General features: G+C 49.6%; 2 protein-coding genes across 2 annotated transcripts in view; both read right to left on the reverse strand.

The window, feature by feature from the left end:
• SETD5 (SET domain containing 5) overlaps window positions 1-12360 on the reverse strand; it is a 64963-nt gene extending 52603 nt beyond the window's left edge. Inside the window, exon 1 of the mRNA XM_050313118.1 lies at window positions 12220-12360. The gene's annotated coding sequence lies outside the window, so the exon portion shown is untranslated. The remainder of the gene's footprint in view (window positions 1-12219) is intronic.
• Window positions 12361-13292: 932 nt separating this feature from the next.
• On the reverse strand, window positions 13293-22206 carry LOC126638926 (SRSF protein kinase 3-like). Its single transcript, XM_050313242.1, has 11 exons — window positions 22012-22206; window positions 21746-21854; window positions 21191-21278; window positions 19531-19618; window positions 19250-19356; window positions 17188-17350; window positions 15915-16000; window positions 15354-15461; window positions 14861-14930; window positions 14684-14776; window positions 13293-13480 (listed from the first exon to the last, which is right to left on the reverse strand). Exons 1-11 carry the CDS (start codon window positions 22055-22057, stop codon window positions 13293-13295), a joined length of 1146 nt encoding a protein of 381 aa, XP_050169199.1. The 5' UTR covers window positions 22058-22206.
• Between the last annotated feature and the right edge of the window lie 1892 nt (window positions 22207-24098).

The raw sequence follows: 24098 nt of genomic DNA on the forward strand, positions 1-24098 counted from the left end.
ACCCAAGTGAAGCTGAGCTTTAAGTGCCCCTCCAAAGGAGACTCTTTTTCCACTGCATACATGTGACTGAAGATGCCAACTTCCCCAGTTTCATGAAACATGTATTAGTGGCAAATGTATTGGCAGAATTTTAAATGTTATCTTCCATGTCCACAGTGGTAAGATTTATCAGCACCTCTCTTTATCAATACATTTATTTAACAACACACTCACGGCATCAGTTTCCTTGACTACCCAAACAAGGCCGTCCATCATCCCTGAACTAGCACAGAGCATCTTAACTCACACATGCCAGCTCCTACAAAGCTTACAAGTTCCTGCTTGTCACTAACAGAAATCTCCCCCCCCCAACCCACCATAATTATACAAACAAAAGACTGATGTGGACATACATTTATCCATATAAAAGCTTGTCATAATAGTCAAGTTATCCCCCCTTCCTTAAAGGACAGCTATGTGAAATCAAAGTGACTAAGAGCAGGGCTGGATGTAATGTAACAGCATGAACTACTACACTGAAATTACAGATGTTAGCCAAGATCCTCTGATCTGCTCACCTTACATTCTTCCTCAAACATCAATTTTTGGCCCTGTGAGAGATGAACAAAACCTTCAGTCTGATTCGGGAGAGTCACTCTTGTTCTCACGTTACGTTCTCTGCTCTCCTGTCTGGAATTATTAGTGCTGTATTCCCTGCCAACAGCAAGGAATCTCTTTAAGCTTGAAAAAAATGTGGAACAGAATAAAACAAAAAAAAAATCCCATCACATGAGTAAATGAGGCTTGACAGTATGATGGATGCTGCAGGTTCACAAGTATGAAGGTACTCCTAAGATGATGGCTTGCGCCTGTTACAGCTTCACATAAGCATAAAAGACGCTGGTTTGCCGCATTCAGGAGGGAGATGCTCAACTACTTAGATTGGATGCATTTTATATAAGACTGAAGATGACTAAGTCACAGCTGGACAGATTATGTTCTAGAAACAAACTATGCATTCCTCCCCTGTACCTTAAGCAACAGCATTTCCTTGTCTGCATCTTTTCTCCTTTCAAACACAAGATGCTGAATTCTCCCCAAGAAAAAAAAAATAGCCAGGAAATATTCAGGGCAATGTGCTTTAACCGAAAGGAATTTCACATGCACCACTCATCGTAGGGCTAATTTGATTTTGTCATTATGGAAAAACTGAGAACTATCGAGACCTCAGCTGGGTAACAGTTGGATAGGAGAATGATCTCAACCCAGGAGGAAAACAGCACAAACAGGAATTATGTTCCTGAATAATGCAGAGAGACTTTGTGCTCACTAAACATCCAAACACAGTTTGCCAAAATACTCTGAAGGCCCCTTCACATAGCTTATCAGTCCTGATGGCTACAAATCAGTAGCAGCATTGTTCATAACCCAAACTACCTTGTAGCATTACAAAGCCAGTGAAAACAAGCAGGAAAAATTCCCTGGCTCAAACTACCACGGCTTTCCCATCATCACTCATACAGGAGATGTTCTCACCTGTACCCACTACATAATGCACTCCCCACCACATCTTCTAACAGCAGTATTAAAGTCACCAGTGGTTTTACTGAAAGAAAGCGAAGATGCAGACAGAAGGAACACAGAATATGGACATGTGGGCAGAGGTAAGAACTGATGTGGGTGAGAGAGCTACCTAAAACAGTCCAAGAGAGAAGCAATTCTTACCACTAGACCAGGAGCCAAAAAGACCGCCCCCCAACCCTAGCATGTTTTACCTCCACACTGCCTATAATATGTTCTACGCAACCTAATTCCTTTTTTGTGTCTTAATTTTCCTATCAGTAAAATCAGAATACCACTCCTGAGATGTCACACAGTGTTTCTAGACATGAAAGCTAGGGCTAAATCTAGCTCTGAGCAGAACAGGACTGGGGACACACTGTCCTGGCAGCATTGCATGGATTTTCGGAGGGAACAGGGGAGCAAAGCACCTGAAAAATATTTCAGTCACTATTTCACATTTCATTCCTGGTCAGTAAAGGTTAAGAACCCATGCATACATCCTGGGTGAGAAGCAGACTCCCAAAACCAGCAATGATCAGTCTAACTGGAGAGATTTTAACCTAAGCTAAATTATACCTTTTCAATACTAACAGAATTTCATAGAAACTCCCATTGTTCAAGATGAATTTTTACATTTTAGACTCACACACCAATTCAGTAACAACCACCTCTCTCTTAACAACTTTGGTAAAAAGTTTCCATCAGTTTTTAAATATGTGTCAAGGCCATTTATTTCCTCCTTCACAACCTTCTCTTCATATAAAACTGAAAATTTTAGAATTCCTTGGAAGCGTTACCCCAACACAGTGACTCTCATGGGAACAGACTGTTTCACTGTTACTCAGACAAAGGAGTGACGCCTAAACTCTGAACTGGAAGAGTAACAGAAAGCTACAAACTTTGCTTACAAGAACAGCCTGCTCCTAAATCACCCCACCTATCTCTGCTGTGTGACATGGTTTAAAAAAAAACAAAAACAAAAAACAAAAAGGATTTTTCAGTCAAGGGATTTCACCAAGAGGATCCTGGTTACATTTCCATACAGTTCTGCAAAAAACAGAGAAGTTACATCAGCATTTGGACATGCCATTTCATTCTCCCTGAGATCCTCTTCTCCATGTGATTCAACAAATTTCTGCTGACCTGTTTCAAGCTGACAATCCCAAGCTGCACCCAAGAAAGGCCTAACTAATGACTGCAGGTTTCTGTGTATAGTCTCACTTTTAGAACATGCTAGTGCTTTATTCTTTATTAATTCATTACTTCTGTCTGCGTATGTAAGACTTAGAAATGCAGGAGCAGGAAACAGGAACTGTGACACATCAATTTCAACTCTTATGTTCCCCGGCAGCTTGAGGCAAAAATCTTTTCCCAGTTTCTGAATTTTTCATCTTCTTACAAATTCTGTATTTGAATGTTTCCTAAAGGATACTCTGAACCTGCAGTGGCCAAAGAGAATCCACCAAAGAGTGGACTTGTGCTGTCAGATTTTTAAGCATTTCTGTGCTCAGTTTCTTGACTTCCTCCAACTGACACACACCGTGCTCCAAGTATTTCAGGAGCTAAGCTGGAAAGGTAACAAGCACCAGTCTTTCAGCAGCACTGATGGTGATTTCCGTAGGTGTGTAAAAGAATGCCATGAGCCTGGGACTTGGGCACCCCAGTGCCTCCCAGCTCAGCCAGAGAACTCAAGAACAGCCATCCAAAGGGACCACTGCAGGGCAACATTAAGGTATTTCCTTCACACATCCCACAAGTCACGGTTTTAACCTCAGCAGAGATCTTCCTACCGATAAGTCACGTATCTGAAGAGACAGATTTGGGGTGGCATACCCCAAAATGCAAGGTCTTAGTAAAACTTTCCACCTTCTGCCCAGCCACCATCAGATAAGGGATGTGTTCCAACCCTATGTGCTTACGTGGGGGGGAAGCGTTCAAGTGGAGTCCACAGGAACTCTACCTACACATCACCCCACTGCTCACCTGGGTGTTCAGCTGCCACCCTGCAAAGTCAGAACAACTGCTGGCAGCTGTGAAGGTAAGACAACACATAACACTGCTTAGTTTCCTTATGGAGAAGTGATTGATTTGGGGCTATTCGCAAAGGTTTTCATTAAACAAAAGATTACCCTCACAACAGATGAAATTTCCTGCTTATGAGACATACTGCTCACACCCATCACGAATTTTTTCGCACAGCAATATGCATTTGGAGATGTCATGACATGCTAACATTTAAATAACTTTATTCAAACACAAATAGACAAAATGCTGCCTCCAGTTCTATTGGGCCAAATAGTCTCACTAGGTATGAAACAAAGCCTCAGCTCGCCGTGATCAGACAGAGCAGCACACACTGGGATCTGCAGTACACAGACAATTGCTTTATTTCAAATATATGCTGCTATAACCAAGTTTTCCATATTAAAGAAATAGGATTCAAGTTTCTGCTCCAACTGGCCTTGGCTGAATTAAATGTTTGTGTTGTTTCAGTCATACTGTATATATATTTATACAGTTCTATGAAATTCATGCCATGATTTTTTAAATACATTTAACTGGCAGCATATCTTCAGTAATTCATAATTTTTTCCATGTCTTGGTATCTCATAAGCCATGATGACTGGCAAGTAAGTGCAACATAAAGACTTTCTAATTGCCAGGTGAAAAAGAGTAAGGAAAATGGTCTGATGCACTTACTTACACAGTTTTGTAATCTTTTTATAGTAATCAAATTTTTGCCAACTTCCAAAATAAGCTTTTTGCTGTACTGACTTTCTGCAGAAGTATACCTACCTGAATTTGCTATTTTGAAAGGATGAAGCACCATGCTTAGGCTGTAACACTTCTCCCCAATCACAGACCAAGCCTTTGTTAAAACTCACACCTGACCAGCTTCTCAAGCAAAGGAGAGCAAGTGAAGGCAAGACTACACTGCTGATTTTCAAGGGGGGAACTAAAGGTTTGTCTAAAGAAAGCGCTCCATGCACAGCGACCAAGGGCACAAAGCCACAGCATGGCACACATTTGTCAGCACGCAGTGGATGGTGGCTCACTCTCCTTTAAGAGGAGTGAGAAGTTACAGGGGGACAGCCCGAGCTGGCCAAACTGGGTGTGGCACCGAAAGGCGGAGACCCTGCTCCCCCTTCTCTGGTCCCCACCACATTCTCTGCACTTCCACCCATATGCTCCCCCCCTATTTATTTTGTGAGGGCTCTGGATGCCTGACAAATCTCTCAGTGAGCCAGTTCAGTTCACTATCTTGGCAAAAAAATGATCCTGCAAAAACCAAAACATAAAATAACCCCAAGACAGCTTTCTGCTGGGTTAGCAAGCTGAAGGAGTTCAGAAAAGGAATCCAGCAGGAACCAGAGCAGGCAAACAGAAAAGACAGAACTCCCCGTTGGGTGGGAGAGCAAGGGGGAACAAAACTTCCCCCATTCAGCAGCAGAGCTGTTGGATGTGCTCAGCTGTCTCGTGTAACTTCACCCGGAGTAACCTCGCTCGCAGGGTGCAGTTCTGCAATAGTTTCAAGCTGACTTCAGCTGGCACAGCTTCAGTGCAGCCTCCCATCCCTCCCTGCACTGGTGCTAACCTGACCCCACAGTCGTTCAGCAGAAGCCAGAAGAAAACTCTTCCTTCCAAAAATGAAATGCACTTGTTTTCTGCATGGTAGCCTTCCTGAACAGTTCACTGCTGGGGCAGGCGTGGGCCAGAACAGAGGGAAAAGTGACGGTGGGAAGAGCAGGACTGTCAGCTGGAGTTGCCACTAAACACTCCTGTGCCCCAAAAACCTGCACAAAGCTGTACAATGAATATACAGTGTCACAAACACCCATTCCAGTTTAACACACAAATTTCCATATACAAGCAAACCCTGAGGTGGAGATTAGAAGAACTGCACGATAAAATGAGTCTGTGGCAAGCTCAGAACCTGATTTTCACCCTACAAGTATCCTTTTTCCCTCAACTTCCAGGCCATCTTGAACCCCAACATCCTTGAAATTCATGAAACTGCAAGAGAACTTTGAACCAGCAAGCCAGTCTCCTCTACAGTCAAGCAGAGCCTACTTAACTCAATCAAGCAGTCATCTTTTCTTCAAAGGTTCACTTTAGCAGTATTCATACAGGAAGCTTCCAGATCTTTGCTGTGGCAAAAGTTAATCTACAGCCACATTACTGAAAGCATTCCTGGAGCATGATTATAACTTATTCCAACTTAATGCCACAGAAACACAGGAAATAATTTGTTTTAGTGTCTTTAGTTAAAGGCCACATGAATGCAAAAGGCTCATATACTCTTCCAACTATCTATAAATTGATAGTGCAGCTCAGGTTGAGACATGCTATTTTAAGGGCTCCACGTTGAACCCCGAGGGCACTTCAGTTTCCCAAATCACTCCTTCTCAAACTCTTCCCAGTGTATTCCTTCCTGCCTACAAGCAAGGATATGTTCTCACCTCCTCACTCCCTCCCATAAAACATTTGAGAACCGATCCTTGCGAGCAATTTCCACACCAGCACGCTGCAAGGCTACCAGTCCTAGAGTCCAACTGACAGCATTCCCAGAAAGATGTAATTTGGGCAGAGGCAGCGCTGGGAAACAGGGCCACACTGAAAAATACTCCTCTGCTCCTATTCTCTGCACTACCTGGAGCTGTGATTAGAAGTCTCAGTCTTCCTGGTCCCATCCTCCCACCACCTATCACCTCTGAAGCTCCCATATTTTGCTCCCAGAAGAAAGATTTGAGTTTGTGTCCTACAGTGAGCAACACTGTCTTATGTGGGCTTCCTTATCCAAACATTACCATCAACACAATCCTCAAAAATCCTCCAGCCACTTATTTTCATGATTCAAAGTCTATGCAAAACCAAGAGACTCCATTATCTGACATCCACAAACTAGAACTCCAAGCCGCATCCTGACCTTTTTTTTTCTCTTTTACTGAATCAGCAGCAACAGGCACGTTCTGTTAATAAGTTTGATGGCGGGGTCTCACACTCCTTCCCTATCAACAACTCCCATTTCAAACTGCTCACTTCAAAGTCAAGAGGATTCTTCTCAGTATCAGAACTTCAAACTGTTTTCTGGGCTGTTGGCACAGTCACTGAAAACATTTTGTCCTGTAAATCAACAAGGCTGCAGAAGAAAACCTGGTATGAGCTCCAGGAGGGCAACAGGAATAAGCCTGAGTCACAAAATGAGCAGCTACCAAATCCAGACAATATCTTCTTGTCAATGTGTATGATTGCAATTGTAATCATGCTCTAAATATGAACACATCAAAAGCACCGTGACCTTTCTACTATGAAATTACTTCGAAATATTTTAGGGCTTGAGCATTTTGGTTTTAAAGCTAACTCACAATCTGCCTCAAAAGGCTGCTTGTAAGTGAAAAAACCCCAAACAACTAAGATTGTTTAGAACACGTTTTAAAAAAAAAAAAAAAAAAGTTTGCTGCCTTGAAAACTGCATAGATCTGAGCATTTGGGATACCTCCCCTTTGCTAAACTTAGCCCTTCCGTGACCCTCGGGGAGGAATGCAGGACCTGTCTGCGTTATCGAGTTTATAAGGATTAAACTTTAGCATAAACAACAGATCATTTCTGAACTTCACTCTAAGAGCTGAATTCCTGACTGTTTCTCAGTGCTACTCTTCTGTGTTCCTCTCTCTTCGTTCCCCTTTTTTCTTCATGTTTGGTGAATGTGGGACTATTAGATTCCTGACCACAAATTACTTCTCCCCCTCACTAAAAGCTTGCCACTCAAACTGCTGACAAGTCCTCCCACATTTTTCTACCTTTGAGTCTGAGCACCTCAGTACACTTTCCTGAATATTTCCTATACTGCTCATTAAAATAATTGGGGTTTGTGTGTGGCAGGAGGAAAATAAAACTCACTAAGAAAGGTTTTCTTTCTCAAATATATTATTTAAAGTATAATTTGTTTGTTCGACTTGTTTCAGCATTTAAATTAGATTTAAGGATCAGAATGTTGCAGATTTACAATTTAAACAACAATACTGATGCTCCTGTAGGGCTTGTGGCAACAAAAACCAGCATTAAGGCTATTATTTGCTGAAGATTTCTTTTTTTGGGCTACAGCTTTTCAAGTTCAGACTCATCAGCTGAAGTGAGGGAAAAATCCCTTTAGCTATTTTTGTTACAGGAAAATAATACTTCACCACTAGCTCAGACAGGGGGGAAGGGGGACGATGAACCAGAACCTCCTGATTTGTCCTGCAGATCATCCTTCAAGACAAAGAGCATCTTTGCTAATTATAGAAGAAAAAAAATTTAAACTAGGAGCAGTTGAAAAACTGTTTCTCAGCATGCTCAGTGGGCATTAGCTGCGATTTCAGCAGCTTAGCAAGTCCCACCCCTGTGTGAGCTCAGCGGGGAGGCCTGGAGCACTGCACATTCTCCCTGCTCAGCAGGGACAGGGGCCACAGCTTGGCTGATTTGCTACAGGAATACTGGAAAACTGCCACCAAAAAAGCAAATCCCGTGGAAAAAAAATACAAGAACCCCCAGCAACTTCAATAAGGAATTAAGAGGAAGAAGTGGGGAAAAAAGAAAAAAATCTCAGCTCCCACAGTTTCAAGATGTTGAACTCTTGCTGTATTATGGTCTGGGGCTTTTTCCATGATCAAAATAAGCAAAAGGTTTAGGTTAAGCCAGATTTATACAGACCCATCCCTAACAATGTAAGTGCAAACTTACTGTGCACTAACTCTTGCCACAAGTCCGTCATGGGAGCCAAAGACTGGCTGTAGAATCTGTAACAGCTGTAATATCCACAGCTATTTTTCTTTTAATTTGGAAGAGGAAAAAAAAACCAAATAGACAAGTAAAATGCAACAAAGTCTTTATTTTAAAATCAAACAGCAGCTTAAGTTTCATAGAGGCAACTGAGACTCAACAGCTCACATGCTTAACATTTGAGCACACGTTTAACGCTTTCAACCCAAGCACTGCTACTAAATCTTGTACAAAAAAGAACACTTTGCCTATTGCAGTCTCTCTCATACTCTGCACATAACACAAGATTTCATTGGCAAAATTTCAGAGTTACACACACAAGCAGCACCAGAGTAAAAACACAAACGTGCTTTTGTAATACAGCAATAATGCCATGAGAACAATGATTTTTGAATTTTCAAACCTCCGAACACTCATTATGTTTGTTTTAGTATTGCCAGAATAGATAGAAACATTTTTATCTCATCACATCATTCAATAGAAGTTTGTAAAAGTCTGATCATCCAAAATGGGAGAAAGCATAGACTAGTAAGTTACATGTCTGGGATATCACACATTCAATTCTCCCTTGCACACTTTGCACCTTGAAGTTTGAATTAAAAATTTTATTTTATTTTTTTTTTACTTCAGGGAACATTTGGAAAACTTAAATCAATGATTGCTAGTTGCTTTTATTCCCCTAGAAAAAGAGCACAAACTTTTGCATGTTCTAAGATGCCAGTTCACCACCATCTCTTTTCTGTGTGTTTTTTCAACTTTGACCTATTAGTTTTCAAAATAAGATCTGGCTGGAACTGAGCCTCTTTCTAAAAAATAGTTTAAATGTACAAGGGATTTCCTCACCCCACCTTGCAGTGGGGAAATCGCAGACTACATTAGCTAAGGAATATTACTTTCAGGTCACTTGGGATATGACAGTAAAACGAAGAGCCAGGGCCTTGTCAAAGTGGTGCCAGTTATCCAGCAGAATATGAGGCAGCGGACCAATTCCCCATTATAACATACAGAGAGACTATAAACAACCTACAGAGAGACTGTAAACAAAGACTAAGGGGCCATGAAGATCACTTTCTGTATTTCATTAAACCCAGGAGCTAGTTTTCATACTCACAGAATCCAGAGTTCACTACTGTTATCATATCACTTCATGTTAGGCAGCAAATGACACCTTCAGCCCCAAAGACTGAAGCATTTTAGGGGTTAGAAGTTGCTCACCTCACCCTGTGAAACAATTTGGGTGCTACAGATCCTCAAATACAAAAGCTACTCAGAGTCTGCAATCTACCACATGATTGCTGCCAGTCAAGCGGATTTAAGGGCATATTTTAATCTCTCTCACATTATTCTGGTCCTGGAATTTTTGCTTCAAGCTCACAGTAATTCTGAGTTGGGTAACTTGGGCCAGGGCAAGGGGCTCCCCATGATAGGTGTTAGTTTACAGAGATGGCAGCGTTTCCTAATGCTAATGTATTCCCATGCTGCATACCTCAACTAACAGTTTCATCTCTAACAAACTGCACTGGAATATGCTGATAGCTCCAGCTCAACAACACAATATCATACAGACAGTGGCCAGTGCCAAATAGTTAGTTAAGCAGATAAGAAAGGCACTCATTCTTCCTTTAAAAAAAGAAAAAAAAAAAAAGGAAGCTATTGCAGTCAGGCAGACAGAGTGTGGATGGGAGCTGGCAGATTCCACAATACAGAGTCACGTCAAAAATGGCCTCCTGCAAACTGTTCCTTCATCAAGCATTTCAGTCAACCGAAAGGGAGGAATCTTTCCCATTATTCACAGGAGTTTCACCTCCCTATTCCACAGCTGAGGAGCACTTTCTGTACATTTTGACATTACAAGCATGTAAGAAGCACAGAGAATAGATTTTACTATGCAGCAGAGGGAAACTCTTCTCCCCACTTTCTGTTTCCAGTCCCAAAGTTGAGCCTGGCCTTTATTTTGACTGTTCCCTGGTCTGTGAATGGAAAATCCCTCCTCAGCACTAGCAGGCTGGTGTCTGCTGCACACACCCACTGCACACAGCAGAAATTCCAGTCAATAAGGCAAGTGGGGCCCAGGCGATGGAAGGGGAGGAAGGAGACATACAAACAATAAGAAAAGCATCTGGCTCTGTTACTGGCTGAGAAGAAGGCTGGAGTTCAAAAGAGACACGACTGCAGCCTTCACTTCACAGGAAGATCATATCAATTCTCGCTGTCCTACTTTTCACACAGACCAAAATATGTGGAAAGGGTGACTTGGGGTTTTCAGCCCACAATTTAACACAATTCCATTAACTCCAGAACAGCGACAAAACCCACCTTGGAGGTTTTTGTCCCACCAGACCAAAACATACCCCTGCTTCTGCTTTGGACCTGTGGAAACGGCCTGGAAAGTAAAGCCCTTTGCTGAATGTAAGCCAGCCATCCCTCCACCACCACACTAATGGAGGCTGCTCTGCTGTCCTTCCCTGGAGATAGCAGCCAAGTCTAGTGAAGCTTCTCTCATAGCAACCAGAGCTCCACAGCCAACAGCAGCTGCTGTCACTGCCTTCAACGCTTACCCACAGGATCCAGAGCACAGCAACACCCTCCTCCCTGCACCTCTACAGCAAAAAAAAAAAAAGAACCCAGAAAGCTGGCGACAAGATGACTTCCTGGGTCAACCACAAGAAACAGAAAAAAAAGAAATCCTAGTATTTCCTATACAAGTGAAAAGAGGAATCTCTGATTATTGAAGAAATAAGAAATTCCTTTTCTGGGTTTAGGTTTCTGGCAGCAACACCCAGCCGGGGTGGGGGCAGTCGCCTGAAATCCATGATATACCAGCACATCAGCGTCAAGTTCTACGAGGCTCAGCTGCATCCTTCACCCAAGGAGAGGGATTCGCCCCCTCGCCCCCGCCGTGCCCCCAGCGCTCCCATTACATCATGGCCCGAGCCCGCAGCAGCCACCGCAGCCCTGCAGCGCCCCGTGCCCTCTCCAGACCCGCAGAACACCCCGCTCACCCCCCTAAAGAGAACCCCCAGGATCTCAGCTGGTGCCAGAGGAGCGCGGGGACACAGCCGGGAAGGGGCTGCGAACCCCCCTCGCTGCGACACCCGTTCCCCCGCTCCCCCCGAGCCACGCGCGGCCTCACCGCCCTCCCTCCCCCCGGCACGGCCAGACGGTGCCCGGCGCCGCTTCCCCGCCCGGCCCGGCGGTGAACTCCGGTCACCGGCACCCAAGGACGAGCCGCCGGCCGGCAGTGACCTTGCCGGTGCCGGCGGGGGAGGGAGGTGGCCGGGGCACGGGCAGGGCGGCGGGGAACCCCCCCCGGGCAACCCGCGGTGACGGGCGAGCAAATTCGGGAGGATCCGCGCTGCAGCCTCCGGCGCCGGGAGCATCGAGTTACGGGGGGAAAGCGCCGCACGGGCACCATGAGAAAGCAGAAAATGCAGGTCAAACGCCGCCTCCCTCGAGGCCCGGAGGGGCCGGCGGCGGGGGCGGGCAGCGGCGGCCCAGAGGGGGCTGCCCCGGGCCGGACAACGATCCCCGCAGCCCCGCGGGACAATGAGGGGACGAGGGGGCGCGGTGGAGGCCGGGCTGCAGCGGGGCTTCCCCGGCGCTCGCCTCCACCGACAAAGCCCCGCGGCCGCCCCAGCCCCGGCCCTGCACCGGCCCCGCACCGGTCCCAGCAGCCCCAGCCCGCGCTCCGCCGGGCCCGCCATGATGCCCGCGCACCGCGCCGGGCCGGGTCAGCCAGGCCCGGGCCTCCGGGGGCACGGCGGGGCGCTGCCGCCCGGGGCGCCGAGGAGCGCCGAGCGGAGCGCTGAGCTACGGCCCGCGCCGGGAGCCCCCGCGGCCGCCCGCCCCGCCGCCCGCCCCGGCGTTCCCTCCCCCGCCGCCGGGCACGGCTGGTTCCCGCCAGCCCGCGCCTACCTGGCCGGCCCGTTCTCCGGGCCCCTGCGCGGCACCAGGCCCGGCTCGGCGCCACAGCGTGTCCCGGGCGGCCGGCGGGAGCGAGCGCTCGGCCGCAGCGGCGGCAGCGGCCCCTCCCCCGGCGGCGGCTTCTCCCCGGGCCGGGCGGAAACGGCACTGGGCGCACGGGGATCCCCTGCGCCGGCGCCAGGGGCGCCCCTGCCACGCCCACGGCGCTCCCCGTTGGTTGCTGCTGCGCCGCGCCCCGCCCCGCCGGGGAGCCCTCGGCCGCCACGGCCCCGCCCTCCCGCCCTCGCCATTGGTGGCCCGCCCGCGCGGCTCCGCCCACGCCAACGCCTCATTGCGCGCCGCGCGCCCGCCCCGCCGCTCGTCCAACGGTCTCGGCGCCCCATTGGTGCGCAGGGCCGTCAGTCCAGAGCAGGGGGGGAGCCGGCGGCGGCTCCGGCGCGAGGTGGGGCGGGCGGGGCTGCGGCAGCGCCCGGCGGGCGAGCCGCGCTACGTGCCGGGGGCGGGGCCGGCGGGGCGCGAGCGAGGCGTGCGGGGCGACTCCCGCGTCGGGACACGTGGCAGAGCGGAGGGGCGGGGCGGGGGGCGGCCGGGAGCGCCGGGGCGGAGGGCTCGGGGCGCATGCGCGGCTCTGCCGCGCGCGGGGCCTGCCGCGCGGCACGTCCGCGCGCGGGGGGCGGGGGTTCCCGCCGAGGGGTCCCGGGGGCACCGCCCGGGGCCGCGACCGGGACCGGCCCCGCCCGCGCCGGGGCCAGCGCACCCACAGCCGGCCGGACTCCCTCCCAGGAACCCCCAACAAAGGCCGCCGGGGCCGGGAGGCGGAGGGGCGGCCCCTCGGCGGGAGGAGGGGCCCCGCGGCGCTCTCTGCTCCAGCTCGGCCGGAGGGCTCCGCCCGGTGCGCGGAGGGAGCGCTCCGTGCGGTCCGCAGCGCTGCAGGGACGCGGGAGGAGAGGAGCGGAGCCCGGGCGTGGCGGAATAGCGCTGGGGACGGGCCGGCGGGGCCGCTCGGAGGAGGCCACGCAGCGGGTGCGGCGGGCGGGCGGTCTGTGCCCCGCCGGCGGGCCCGGTCACGGCGCGGTGATCCAGGCGTGCCGCAGGCTCTGCGCGGCGCTGGCGCGGCGCTCGGGCGCGTAGTGCAGCGCGGGCAGGAGGAAGGCGGCGAAGGCGGCCGCCGCCCGCGGGGTCCAGCCGTGCCGCTCCGCCAGGGTGCCGGGGAGGCTGCGGGGGCAGAGCCGGGACAGCCGCAGGAGCGCGCCTGGCGGAGACAGCGCGGGCGCGGCCCCTCAGTCACACCGGCGCGGCTGAGGGGGCCGCGCCTCGGCCTTAACCCAAAGCGCACTGAGAAGTCCCCGCCTGGCATCGCCTCTGTGACCTCCACCTGCGCTGCCCCTTGCAGCTTTGGCTCTCGGGTGTTACATCTTCCCAACCTAGTGTTTAGAGGCTCCCCGTTCCCGAGCGCTTCCTAGCTGAGAACATGCCAAGAGTGCGCAAATTGTTCCCAGAATAGCCCTGCCAGAGCCGCTGCTGCTTGTTCCCTGGGCCTGCCCACAGGCACCCGGATGCATCTGGCTATTTCAGAGCTCACAAGACACTAATGTTGAATTCGTTTTGTTTACCAGCTCCGTGGGGCCCAGGAGAGTACGACTGACCGAGAAGCTGCCCTCGTCCCTGGGAGCCCGTGGTGTAAATGCATGATTCAGGTTAAATGTGTGTGGTCAGGCCAGGTTCGTTCCCATGGAGAGTGAATGCAGAACTAGTTTTGACTCATTTCTTTTGAGCACCACAGAAGGAATAAGTGGGAGCAAAGCGTGTGGATGTGCAGGGAGGTGCTTGTTGGATTCCAGCATGGCACTAGCACTCAGCACTGAATGAGCTGCGGGTAGGCTGAGGCTGTGGGACTGGTGAGTGTGAAAGCAGAGAAAGAGGATGATAGACCACAGTGCAGAAGGGTGGAGTGATGTGGTGTAGTCAAAGACAAGAATTTCAAGACGGATGAGTCAAAGGGAAAGGAACTGGGGAGAATGAAACAAAAAAGATGTTACAGTTGGGTCAGAAGACTAAATATAGCAGCCATGCTGGAAGGATATGAGTGTCCCATTCCTGGTCATCATTGTTCTCTGCCAGTGAACTGGTGAAATCCAACCAGTTACACACTCTTCAGCCTTCCTGGTGTGTAGCTGTTTCCTGTCTGTATTTCCATTCTCTCCACATCCAAAGAAGAAAGAATGGAATTGTTTTCCGTGCTGGGTGTTTGCTATGACTGTTTTTCAGGATTTGGTATTCATCCCTGGAATGCTCATGGATTGCAGAGGTAGGCAGGGCAGGGAGTGTTACTGCTCTTTATGAAATCTCTGTCTTGTGTAACATAACTTTTGGGGTGTTTCATTGTGAGCTGAGTAGGAGTGTGTCAGAGGTCCACTGTGATTTTTAAAGTAAACTTCCTTACTCTTGTTCTTACCTGGCCTGCTGAAAAATTTTGTTGACTTGTTCCATGAGAAAGCAATTTGAGGAGGAATTCTTCCCAGGAGTTCGATGATACGAGCAACGTGATCTAGACAGAGGAGGGAAAACACATCTAGGTACAATGGTTGTGACACTTCTGTCAGTGAAATGAATAAAACTGATGGAGTCCTACCATCATCTCTGGAGAAATATTTCCCAGGTTGAGGATCAAATAGACACTCTCCAGTTGCCATTTCAAATGCCTAGAAATGGAGTAGCATTGTTAATTCACTGTCTTGGAGTTTTTCTTCCCCACTAATTGAAAGCATCGATTTCCCTTGTGATCACACAAACCTGATCCTAAAATATGGAAATACACTGGCACACTGGCTTGATCTCTACCACAGTGAAACAGCACCTTTAGCTCTGTCAGGATGAAAAGCAGCATGTGCCTGATTCAGTCTGACATACACAGAGTGTGAATCGCCTTAGAGCTTAAGCTAATTAGGAGTGGTTTTTATCAGCAGCACGCTTTCGCCCCAAAGCGAACGAGTGCAGGCGGCCCCTTTTGCCTTCTCAGCAAGGAGGCTTTGCTTTACATGAAAAGGTGGGTGCCAAGGACATACTGGCCTGGCCAGTTTGTGTCTGTCGCCTCCCTGCATGCACAGCATTGTCCCCAGTCCTACCAGACAGGCTGTGCTCCAGATATCTGCAGGAGTGCCATAGTCTAATCCAAGAAGCACTTCCAGGGCACGGTATGGCTGGGTCTGTATCTCCTTGGAAAAGGGCTTGTACTGAAACAGAAACAAACTCCCTTTAGTTGGCATCCATAAGCCAGTCAGAGCAACACTGGTGGTCACAGGCTTCCCACACAGGGAGGGGACACAGGACAGGACTGAACATGTGTTCTCAGCTCTGCAGAGGGCACAGCCAACACATTCCCAGCACCACTGACACCAGGGGGAATCTACCTCCCAATGTTTCACACTGAATATAGTTTTGAATTTCTAATTGCAGGGATTAAGTGCAAGCTGGAGAAATGTCCAAAGTTGACAGTGTCTTCAGCAGCACAGTGCCCAGCTTGGAGCTGGGAATGCTGAACATAACCCTCCCCGAAGTTGGCATCTCTTCAGCGCACTGAAATAGCTACTCAGCTGTAACGGGACGGACATGCAGGGTGGGATGGAAAGGAGCACACAGCCTCCAGGGTTGTTACAGGATTGAGACTCAGAGCAAACTCAACTCACTGTCCAGCATGCGCTGCCCAGATCTGCAATTTTCACCTCTATGCTCATTAAGTCAGATTCTTCCAACTGATTGCCAAGATCACCTTCTAGATGGAAAGGACAGAGAGAAATCGTGTCTTTCTGAACCAACAGGTACACATCACCACAGGAGAGGCATGTCCCCCTGCCTTTAAAGTTTCTCAGTCTAAAAGGTCCTAAAATGCTTTTTAGCATCAATCAAAGGCCACCTCTGTTTTTTGAGGAAATGCAAAGGAAGCACTGATATCCAGTGAAAACAAGAGGATGTTTGGAAGGATGGTAGCTTGGAGTTAAATGGTGTGATGTGCTCCTGTCCTGCTCCAAGGTTCCTCTAGCACCAAGGTTAAATTATGGTGGGCCCGGAGGAGAACATATCCTACCAGCACTAATCAGAACCAAAACATCTCTAATTCCTCCTCAGCCTTCAGCAGCCTGGCTCTCACAGACCTTGGATGCTGCCTGCTTGGCAAGCACCATGAAGGTTACATTTTCATATGACCCTAGAAAAGAGTAATTTCTGCTTTAGTGCTTTACAGTGAGCTGTCAGCCTATGCCTAATGCTGTGCTTTTCTGCTCTGAGCAAAAGACTCAGTCACTAATTTAGGATTCCCTGATTGCCTCAGAGCTTGAGAGACAAAACAGCACTGTCATGGGAGAAATGCTCATGGGAGAACACAGTGCAGGGATAATATGAAAGGTCTCATGGCTGGGAGATGAGCTAATCTCTTGAGAAACGCTCCAGCCCGACATCTTATTCAATATTCACACCATTCCCTGCAAATAAATTATGTCTCAAAAGGCCTTGAAGATTAGCAGTACATACAAGTCTCCCACAGACCTCAGAAATACGGGAAATAAAGAGCAGAAGTGTCACACAGTTTTCTGATCGAACCATTTCGTATCTAAACCTTTCAGTGGCTGAAAACACCAGACACAGGGAACTGTCCTGTACTTAGAGCCATGAGAGTGAGCTCTGAGGCCGCAGTGGGGCTGTTCACAGGTGCATGTGACCTGTAGTTTTCCTGCACACAAACCCACGTGCAAAACCACATTTCTGTAGGTGCCTTGGGTAGTCGCTCATCCTGATGTTTGTGTTAGGCAGAGACAGGAGGGGGCTCTCAGCAGCACAAGCTGGCTGTAGTGTTTTGTACTGGCTGTTGCAGGAGATGGGAACCTTTCCTGAAGTGTCTGTAGCTGCTGCCTCTCTCTTTCCCTCCCGGCAATAAACATGTTGAAAAACCCCTGGAGTGCTCACCCGCTCCCTTCAGCTTCACATGTGTTCTCTGGCCACAGCCGAGCGTATCCATGAGAGGCCTTGGGAGGCTTTTGTCGTGTCCGTACAACAGGATGTTCTCCGGTTTGATGTCGGCGTGGATGATGCGGCAGCGCTTGTGCAGGAAGTGCAGCCCTGCCAGCACCTGGGCAAGCAGGGAGCACGTCACGAGGGGCCCCACCAACCCCCGCTGCCCCAGCAGCTCAGAGCAGCCAGGCACAGCGGGTAGGGTAGTTGTGGGCATTCTGGTACTGATGATAACCATCAGCCCTAAGCTATTTCCTGTTGGGGTGGCCCTGTGGGAGCAGGCTCCAGGGGTTCCATTGCACAACGCAGCAGGAGGAGCAGGCACCAGAGCCCCACGTGCCCAGCTGGGGCCTGGGGAGCCCAGTGGGGAAAGGGCTGTTTGGGGTGACACGCAGCAAAAGGCAGCACGAAAATCCACAGATACCACCATGGATGGGCAAGCCCGGGAAGATGGGAGGAGGATGGGGCTGTGAGGAGGCATTGCAATCACTTAGCTGAAGTTCTGAAAAATCACTCCTGTTTGTACAGCTGTTAATGGCCTAGGACCACTGTGACTTCCTGCTGGTTATAACCAGCCCCCAACTGCCATCTGAATGACAGTGACACGGCATGGGAGGGTGTGCCATGGTACAAGGAAAGAAGGAGGCACAGCATAACCCAGACAGGAGGTGGGAGAGATCATGAGTGAGTGCTTAGAGAGGATTTCAGGGCCCTGCAGGAGAGCCATGTAGGGAAAGAACAGCCTTAGATGGAGCAGGGAGAGCCTGGCCTGTCATGAGGAAGAGATAAATAACACCTACCAGAGGGGAACAGTCACTATCAGAAATCAATAACAGCAAAAATGCTACAGGGACAGTTACGTTTGTTTTTTAAACACTCTGGACAGTCATAAAGGGCTGGCAAATATTCTCTGTATTATCAAATTCTATTCTGGGATGAACACCAGCCCCAGGGAAATACCAACCTTAAATGGTAACTGTGAAACGCGGGGAAAGATTTAAATAACTAAACTGGAATGAATCAGAAGAGTAAATACTGCTCCAGTGCTGATCTAAAGGGGGGAAACAGGTCTGAGATTTTACAATTAAAGCAGATAATGGATCAAGCAAAAGGCCTGGGTATAAAATGGGGCACATAGATGAATGCAACTACATTTTTGTGTAACATATTCAGGTGTTAGTGGAGCTTCTTTAGAGAAAGAAGAGGCTATTCCAGAAAAAAAAAAGGATGGAGGAAGCAGTTTTCTTCCTTATTGTCCCTAGAAGGGCACAGGAATCAGCGTAGCAAATCTTCATCTTGGCAAGTGTGCAGACTTCTGATAAAGCTCAGCATGAGAGGCAAAATGTAATTTTAACTCTTCTAAGGCCTCACTTAGGTTCCCTATGCCTTAAGCACAGCCAGTGCATAAGAAACTCAGTTTTCACAATCTGAGTGGCACACCACATCCTTACAGGGGATGAAGGAGGAGCTGGCTCTGTGCAGGAAAACCTCAACATGGGAGGAGAACCAGCCAACCACATCAGCAATTCAGAAATTCCTGGAAGGTTGGAAGAGAGACCTTGAGCAGCCTTCAGTGGTACCATGCAGAAAGCTGCTGGAGCTGACAGCGCTACCCGCGGCTTGATGCCAAGGCAAATGCCAATGGCCTGGCATTGCTGCCAGAAGGGACTTCTCAGGGCAGCAGGAGGGCACAGATACATGTGTTTTGCCCACAAGAAGCAGAACTCTTGTTGGCTGTTTGCCCCCTGGTACCCCTACGAGCAGCAGAATTGCTGGAGAACTCCATGATTACTGAGATGACGGAAACAGAAGTGCTGGCCCTGACTCCCTGGTGCAGGTCTGCTGGCACTCCATGGTGGTGGCCCTGACTTCTTCCCAAACCCAAGGAGGCTGCAACTTGGGCAGTATCACTCAAGTAAAGCCCATGTAACGTCCATCCCCTTGGGAAGAAGACCATGGCATGTCCCTTAGCCAACAGTCCCTTGGTGCCCTCGCCCAGTTCCAGCTAAATTCTCACCTGCTGTAAAGATTTTTTCACAAAAGGCAGAGGCAGTCCCTGGGTTGTGTAGTTTCCCATCAGACATCGCAGGGAAGGACCCAGCACCTCAAATACCAGGCACATATGTGGGAAAGAGTCAGGGATTCACTAACAGGGAGAAGGTCCTACCAGCAGCCCTTTGCCTTTCACCAGAGCAACCAAATACCTCCTTTTCTCCTCAAAAACCTCTTCCCTCCAGCCACCTCCATGTGCCCAGGCTTGGCTGGCTCAGAGCTGCCACACTCTCCACAGAAGGATATGGAAGCCATTCTCTCCAATCATTCTGAAGTCATCTAACAAAGAGATGATGTTTTCTCCTGCCTGGTCCTTCTTCTTCATACAGTTCACCTGAGGGGGAGAATTCCAAGAAAGCTGCAATTAGAGACATTATATGCACAAGGACACCTTGCACCTATTTTATCCTGTTCAACAGACTTTCTCTTCCAAAAATTGGCACTTCATGACAAATCCCATGAAAACACCATCAGAAAAAAACAAATGCTCCAAGCACACAAGCAGAGTCTGTTACCAAGGAATGAGTTTCTGCATGTTGTCCCACTCTTGCCCAGGTGGGACCGTCACCCTCACAGTGTCAAAATAACTCACAATGATCCTGCTGATAGTGTCTAGCAGACTTTCTGCTGCTTATTCTATCCATGCAGACCCAGAAAGTGCCCCTACTTGTGCTAGAGGGGATTTCCCCAAGAACACAGCTGCCTGCTCCCAGCAGCAATGGCTATTTCCTTTGCCTTTCTGCAGCCTTTACTCCTTGTTCTCAGAGCAGGGATGGCTCTGTCCCTCCCTGGCTAAGAGCAGCAGGCTGGGACATCACCTTTTAAAACTCCCACTATCCCTTCAGCAATTTCTGTGAAAAAGGTTTGTGCTGGCACGACAGGGGTGAGCAGCCCTGGAAGCCACAGGGGCCCAGATTGCCTCTCTTGGCAGCTCTGCAGGCACTGACCTCCCTGTGCTGGTGGGAACAGCCCTGGGAACCAGCTGTATGCTGCTGAATGGGCAGGCGTGTCTCTCAGAGACAATTGCTAATAAATCAGGGGTAAGGCTCGGTCTGTATGCAGGGTTGTGCTGATGTGTAGAAAAGCAGCCCTCTGATTACATTAAATTAGTGCCACTTGGTACTTCCTCTTGCATCACTGCATCTGGCTCATGTCCCTTTGGATAGGGCCTGCAGATTTACAAGTGTGAACTAAACCTTTCTCAAACCTGTTGGAGAAAGGCCACAGAGTAATTTAAATGTAAAATTTAATGGCTTTTACTCATCTGACACTGATGTAACTTTGTATTTGGGCAAGCTTAAAGAATTGTAACCATGAGCTTTCTAGAACTAGCAGCTAAAGCCCAAGCACCTTCAAAGAAAACTCACTGAGAAACAGGTACAAACACTTAATTACCACCACCATTAGCAAAGGCAGGAAGAAGCTTTCTGACTTCAGACGTTTATTATAGTTTTGCTACATCATACTTTTTTCTATTGCAAATATTTCCTTTTACTTCAGTCTCTGTTGCGATAGAGGGATGTCTCCTGAGCTGGGAATGACGCAGATACAGCACACACTCCCATCTCCTTTTTAGGAACGTTACCACCTTCTTCTGTTGATTATCTACCTTATCCTTCTGCAGATTCCTCCTACTTGTTGGATTTCAGTCTCAGCTAAAAGAAATGGGCCGACAGGGCAAGTGGGACACACCAGCATGTCCCAGTATGACAGGAGGAAGGAGGAGGTTCCTGTTGCAGAAGCCAGTGCTAAGACGGTGATTTCTATGAATTTCCTTAATTTTTGTGGGTTTTTTCCTGTTCTCCACCTAGCACCTTATACTGAGATCTGAAGGGAGAGGGGATGGTGAGGCTGATACTCAGACCTGAACTCTGGAGCAAAGCACAGAGCCCCAGAATTTACTTACACAGCGGAGGAGAGTGACCTCATCCTGGGCAGCATCAGCAAAGCCTTCCCTGCTTTTCAGGACCTTCACAGCTACCTGTTTCTTCCTCCTGGGAAACGAACCACAGCTGCCAGCCAATGCATGTTAGAGTGGCCCTAACATGCAGCACCGCCCCTTCTCCCAGTCACCCAGCCCTGGGCTTCCCAGGGAGGGTGCTGCCCTTGTGCAAGCACCCTTGGCCTCGGTCTGCAGCACACCAGGCCCATGGGCATCTCTTCTGCCAGTATCTGGCAGCACAGCTGCCCCAGGAACCACCAAGGGGCTGGAGAGGAAAAGGCAGAGCATGGATACTGCAGGGTCTAAATGAGAAAAGAAAATGCAGAGCGAGGGCTGATCCCACCTCATTTATGTTCTTTGGTTTCTGGGGACCAGCTCTGCTGATCTCACTGCCAGGTTTTCCCGTGCCTGGGGATGCTGATATGCTCCCAGGCAGGCAGCTGCGCTCTGCTGCTTCTGGTCCTGCCCAGGTGATCAGCCACCCATTCCCACCTCCCCAGAAGACAGTTCACCCCTTACCTCATGTCCTGGCACAGCCAGACGGTGGCGAAGGCGCCGCAGCCCAGCTCGCGCAGTGCCTGGTATCGCGTGTTGAACACCTCTCCCTCCTGCACGGGGTGGTGGCCTCCTGCAGGGACCATGGCCAAGAGACATCAGTGACATCTCTAAATGTTCTAAGATTGAAGGAGCAGCTGAGGACAGCTGGACAGGTCCCGGTGACCTCCTCCGGCCTGGGACGAACCTGGCGTGCTCTCAGCTCTAGAGCCACATGCCCAAGGACTGACCTGTGTGCTGGGCTGGCAGCATCTCCTCCTGCACCTGCTCCTCCATGGCCCAGCAGTGCAGCAGATCCTGGCACGGGGGGATGAAGGCAGAAGGGAACCAGGTTGTGGGGCACAGGCAGTGTGATCTTCAGCACTTTACTCCTTTAAAAGAGAGCTGGAGAGCAGCTGTACTTCTGCTGCACACTATGGACACTGCTTCCCTCTTCTACCCCTGCTGTCCCCTTGCTCCTTTCCTTCTCATTTCCTTCACTAGCTCCTAGAACCAGGCTTTGAAAACGTTTTTGGCACTTCATGGAGACAGGGATTATTTTAAGAGTTCAGAAGAGGAAAGCTGGCAGGCTGGGGCTGGGCCAGGGCCAGGGCCAGGTGGGAGTCTCAGGTTTCCCTGTGTCCAGTATGGATTTTCAGGGGCTTAGGAGGATCTGTGGGATTCCCTCCCACAGCCAGGGACAGCATCCCCTCCCCATCCCAGCTGAGGAGGGAACGCATTTGGGCTTTGGCTGTCGGGAGGAGCCCCAGCTCCAGAGAGGTGCGAAGCAGAACCTGCATTTTAGACACTGCAGCACTGCATTTTAGACATCTGCCCACAGCCCAGATCCAGGGCCAGGGCATGGGTTTATCACTGACCATCCCGTGACATCCCAGCAAGAGGCTGCTCCCAGGGTTTGTTACCATGACAGCCCAAGGTACAAACACCAAGACAGTACAGACACACTAATCCAACTGCTGTCCCCCCACGCTGCAGCACCAGTGTAGAGCTGGCTTCAGCACTGGTCCCCTGAAATAGCAGCCCAGAGCCCCTGTTGCTAATGCAATACAGATGTAAACTGCTGTAGCTGGGGCACTCCCAAGCCAGCCCTTCAAAATTTGGAAATGTCACTTGCTGTACTGCCGAGCTTCAGGCTAACACACACTGTCAGAGCTTGAGACAGGTGATAATAATCCCCATAGACCATCACCACAGGTAGAATTATTGACCTTTAAATCCTCCAAATCAAGTTGCTAAAGCTAGGAACCCTTCTGAACCAGAGGATTTTCAGAAATAACTATAGAGGGCTGGTGGCAGCGGGAGCCAAGTGACAGGGAGTGCTGAGAGCTGGGGAACAGCTGGAAAGATTTAATGGTGCCACTCACTGTTCACCTGTCAAAGGAAAACTCATGAACTTGGAGAGATGACAGTTCAACAGCATCTTCCCTTGGTGGAGTGTTATGGTAATAGGAGACTTTAGCAAGAAAATAGGACTCAGAGATAGAGAGTGTAAGACTCATCCTAGCACTAGGGCTGATGGAGCTTTTGGTGAGTTCACTGGGCCCTGGTGCCCTTCTTGCTGTGAAGGCAAGACAAGTCCATCCTTAGGCGTGCAAGGCTTTACCTCCATCCACCCCAGCTGGATGGGAGTACTGGCAAAGGATGAAGAGTGTTGCTGTGCAACTTGGTACAGGAGAGGGAAACACGCTTTTCTAAGCTTTGTGATAAAGAACATTCGGTGTTTCTAAGTCCTTCATTGCTCGACACCTTTACGTTAAATACAACTTATCTTGCTTTTGTCATTCAAATTATTTTGTGCAGAGCCCACTGAATTGCTGCAGGCCTGGACTAGCTCAGCGAACTTCAGCCCAAATATTGGTCCTGCCTGGTTTGTGAGAGCCATGGACAGCGAGCGATGATGCGTCACCTCTGCCCTGGACACCTCCCCCTGACCTGCACAGAACGGCACACAGAGCTCCGCAATGCCTTACGACACCTGGACATCCACAGCTAAAAGAAATGGGCCGAGCTCACCAGAGAATCACACACCTTCATCTTCTGCACCAACACAGACCTACAAGCCCTTGCTGAGCGCAGCATCCCTGCAAGTCACAACACGTACAAGCAGCCCTGTCGGCGCGCGGGTCGCTGAGCCCCGGGGCCCTGCGCAGACTCACCGTGCGGCAGCTCCAGGTCAGGGCACGCCGTTCCCTTTGTCATCTGGCTCCTTCTGGAGCTTCCCAAAGTGAGATACCAGCTGGTCCTGCTCTCCTTTTAGTCTGTGCTGCCCTGGGAGGGGTGTCCTTGAGCAGACCAAACTCTTGTGCATCGCTGGATG

Source organism: Myiozetetes cayanensis, unplaced genomic scaffold, assembly GCF_022539395.1.
Source record: "Myiozetetes cayanensis isolate MyiCay16 unplaced genomic scaffold, myiCay2020 scf18, whole genome shotgun sequence".
Taxonomy (NCBI): domain Eukaryota; kingdom Metazoa; phylum Chordata; class Aves; order Passeriformes; family Tyrannidae; genus Myiozetetes; species Myiozetetes cayanensis.

Excerpts from the sequence above, each read along its gene's own strand:
- LOC126638926 (XM_050313242.1), bottom strand. The coding sequence starts at position 22,057 with ATGGAGGAGCAGGTGCAGGAGGAGATGCTGCCAGCCCAGCACACAG. Across the intron at positions 15,462-15,914 it reads TGGGCAGCGCATGCTGGACA|TACAAGCCCTTTTCCAAGGA; the intron begins GTGAGTTGAGTT and ends TTTCTGTTTCAG. Across the intron at positions 13,481-14,683 it reads AAAATTTTTCAGCAGGCCAG|GCGCGCTCCTGCGGCTGTCC; the intron begins GTAAGAACAAGA and ends TGTCTCCGCCAG.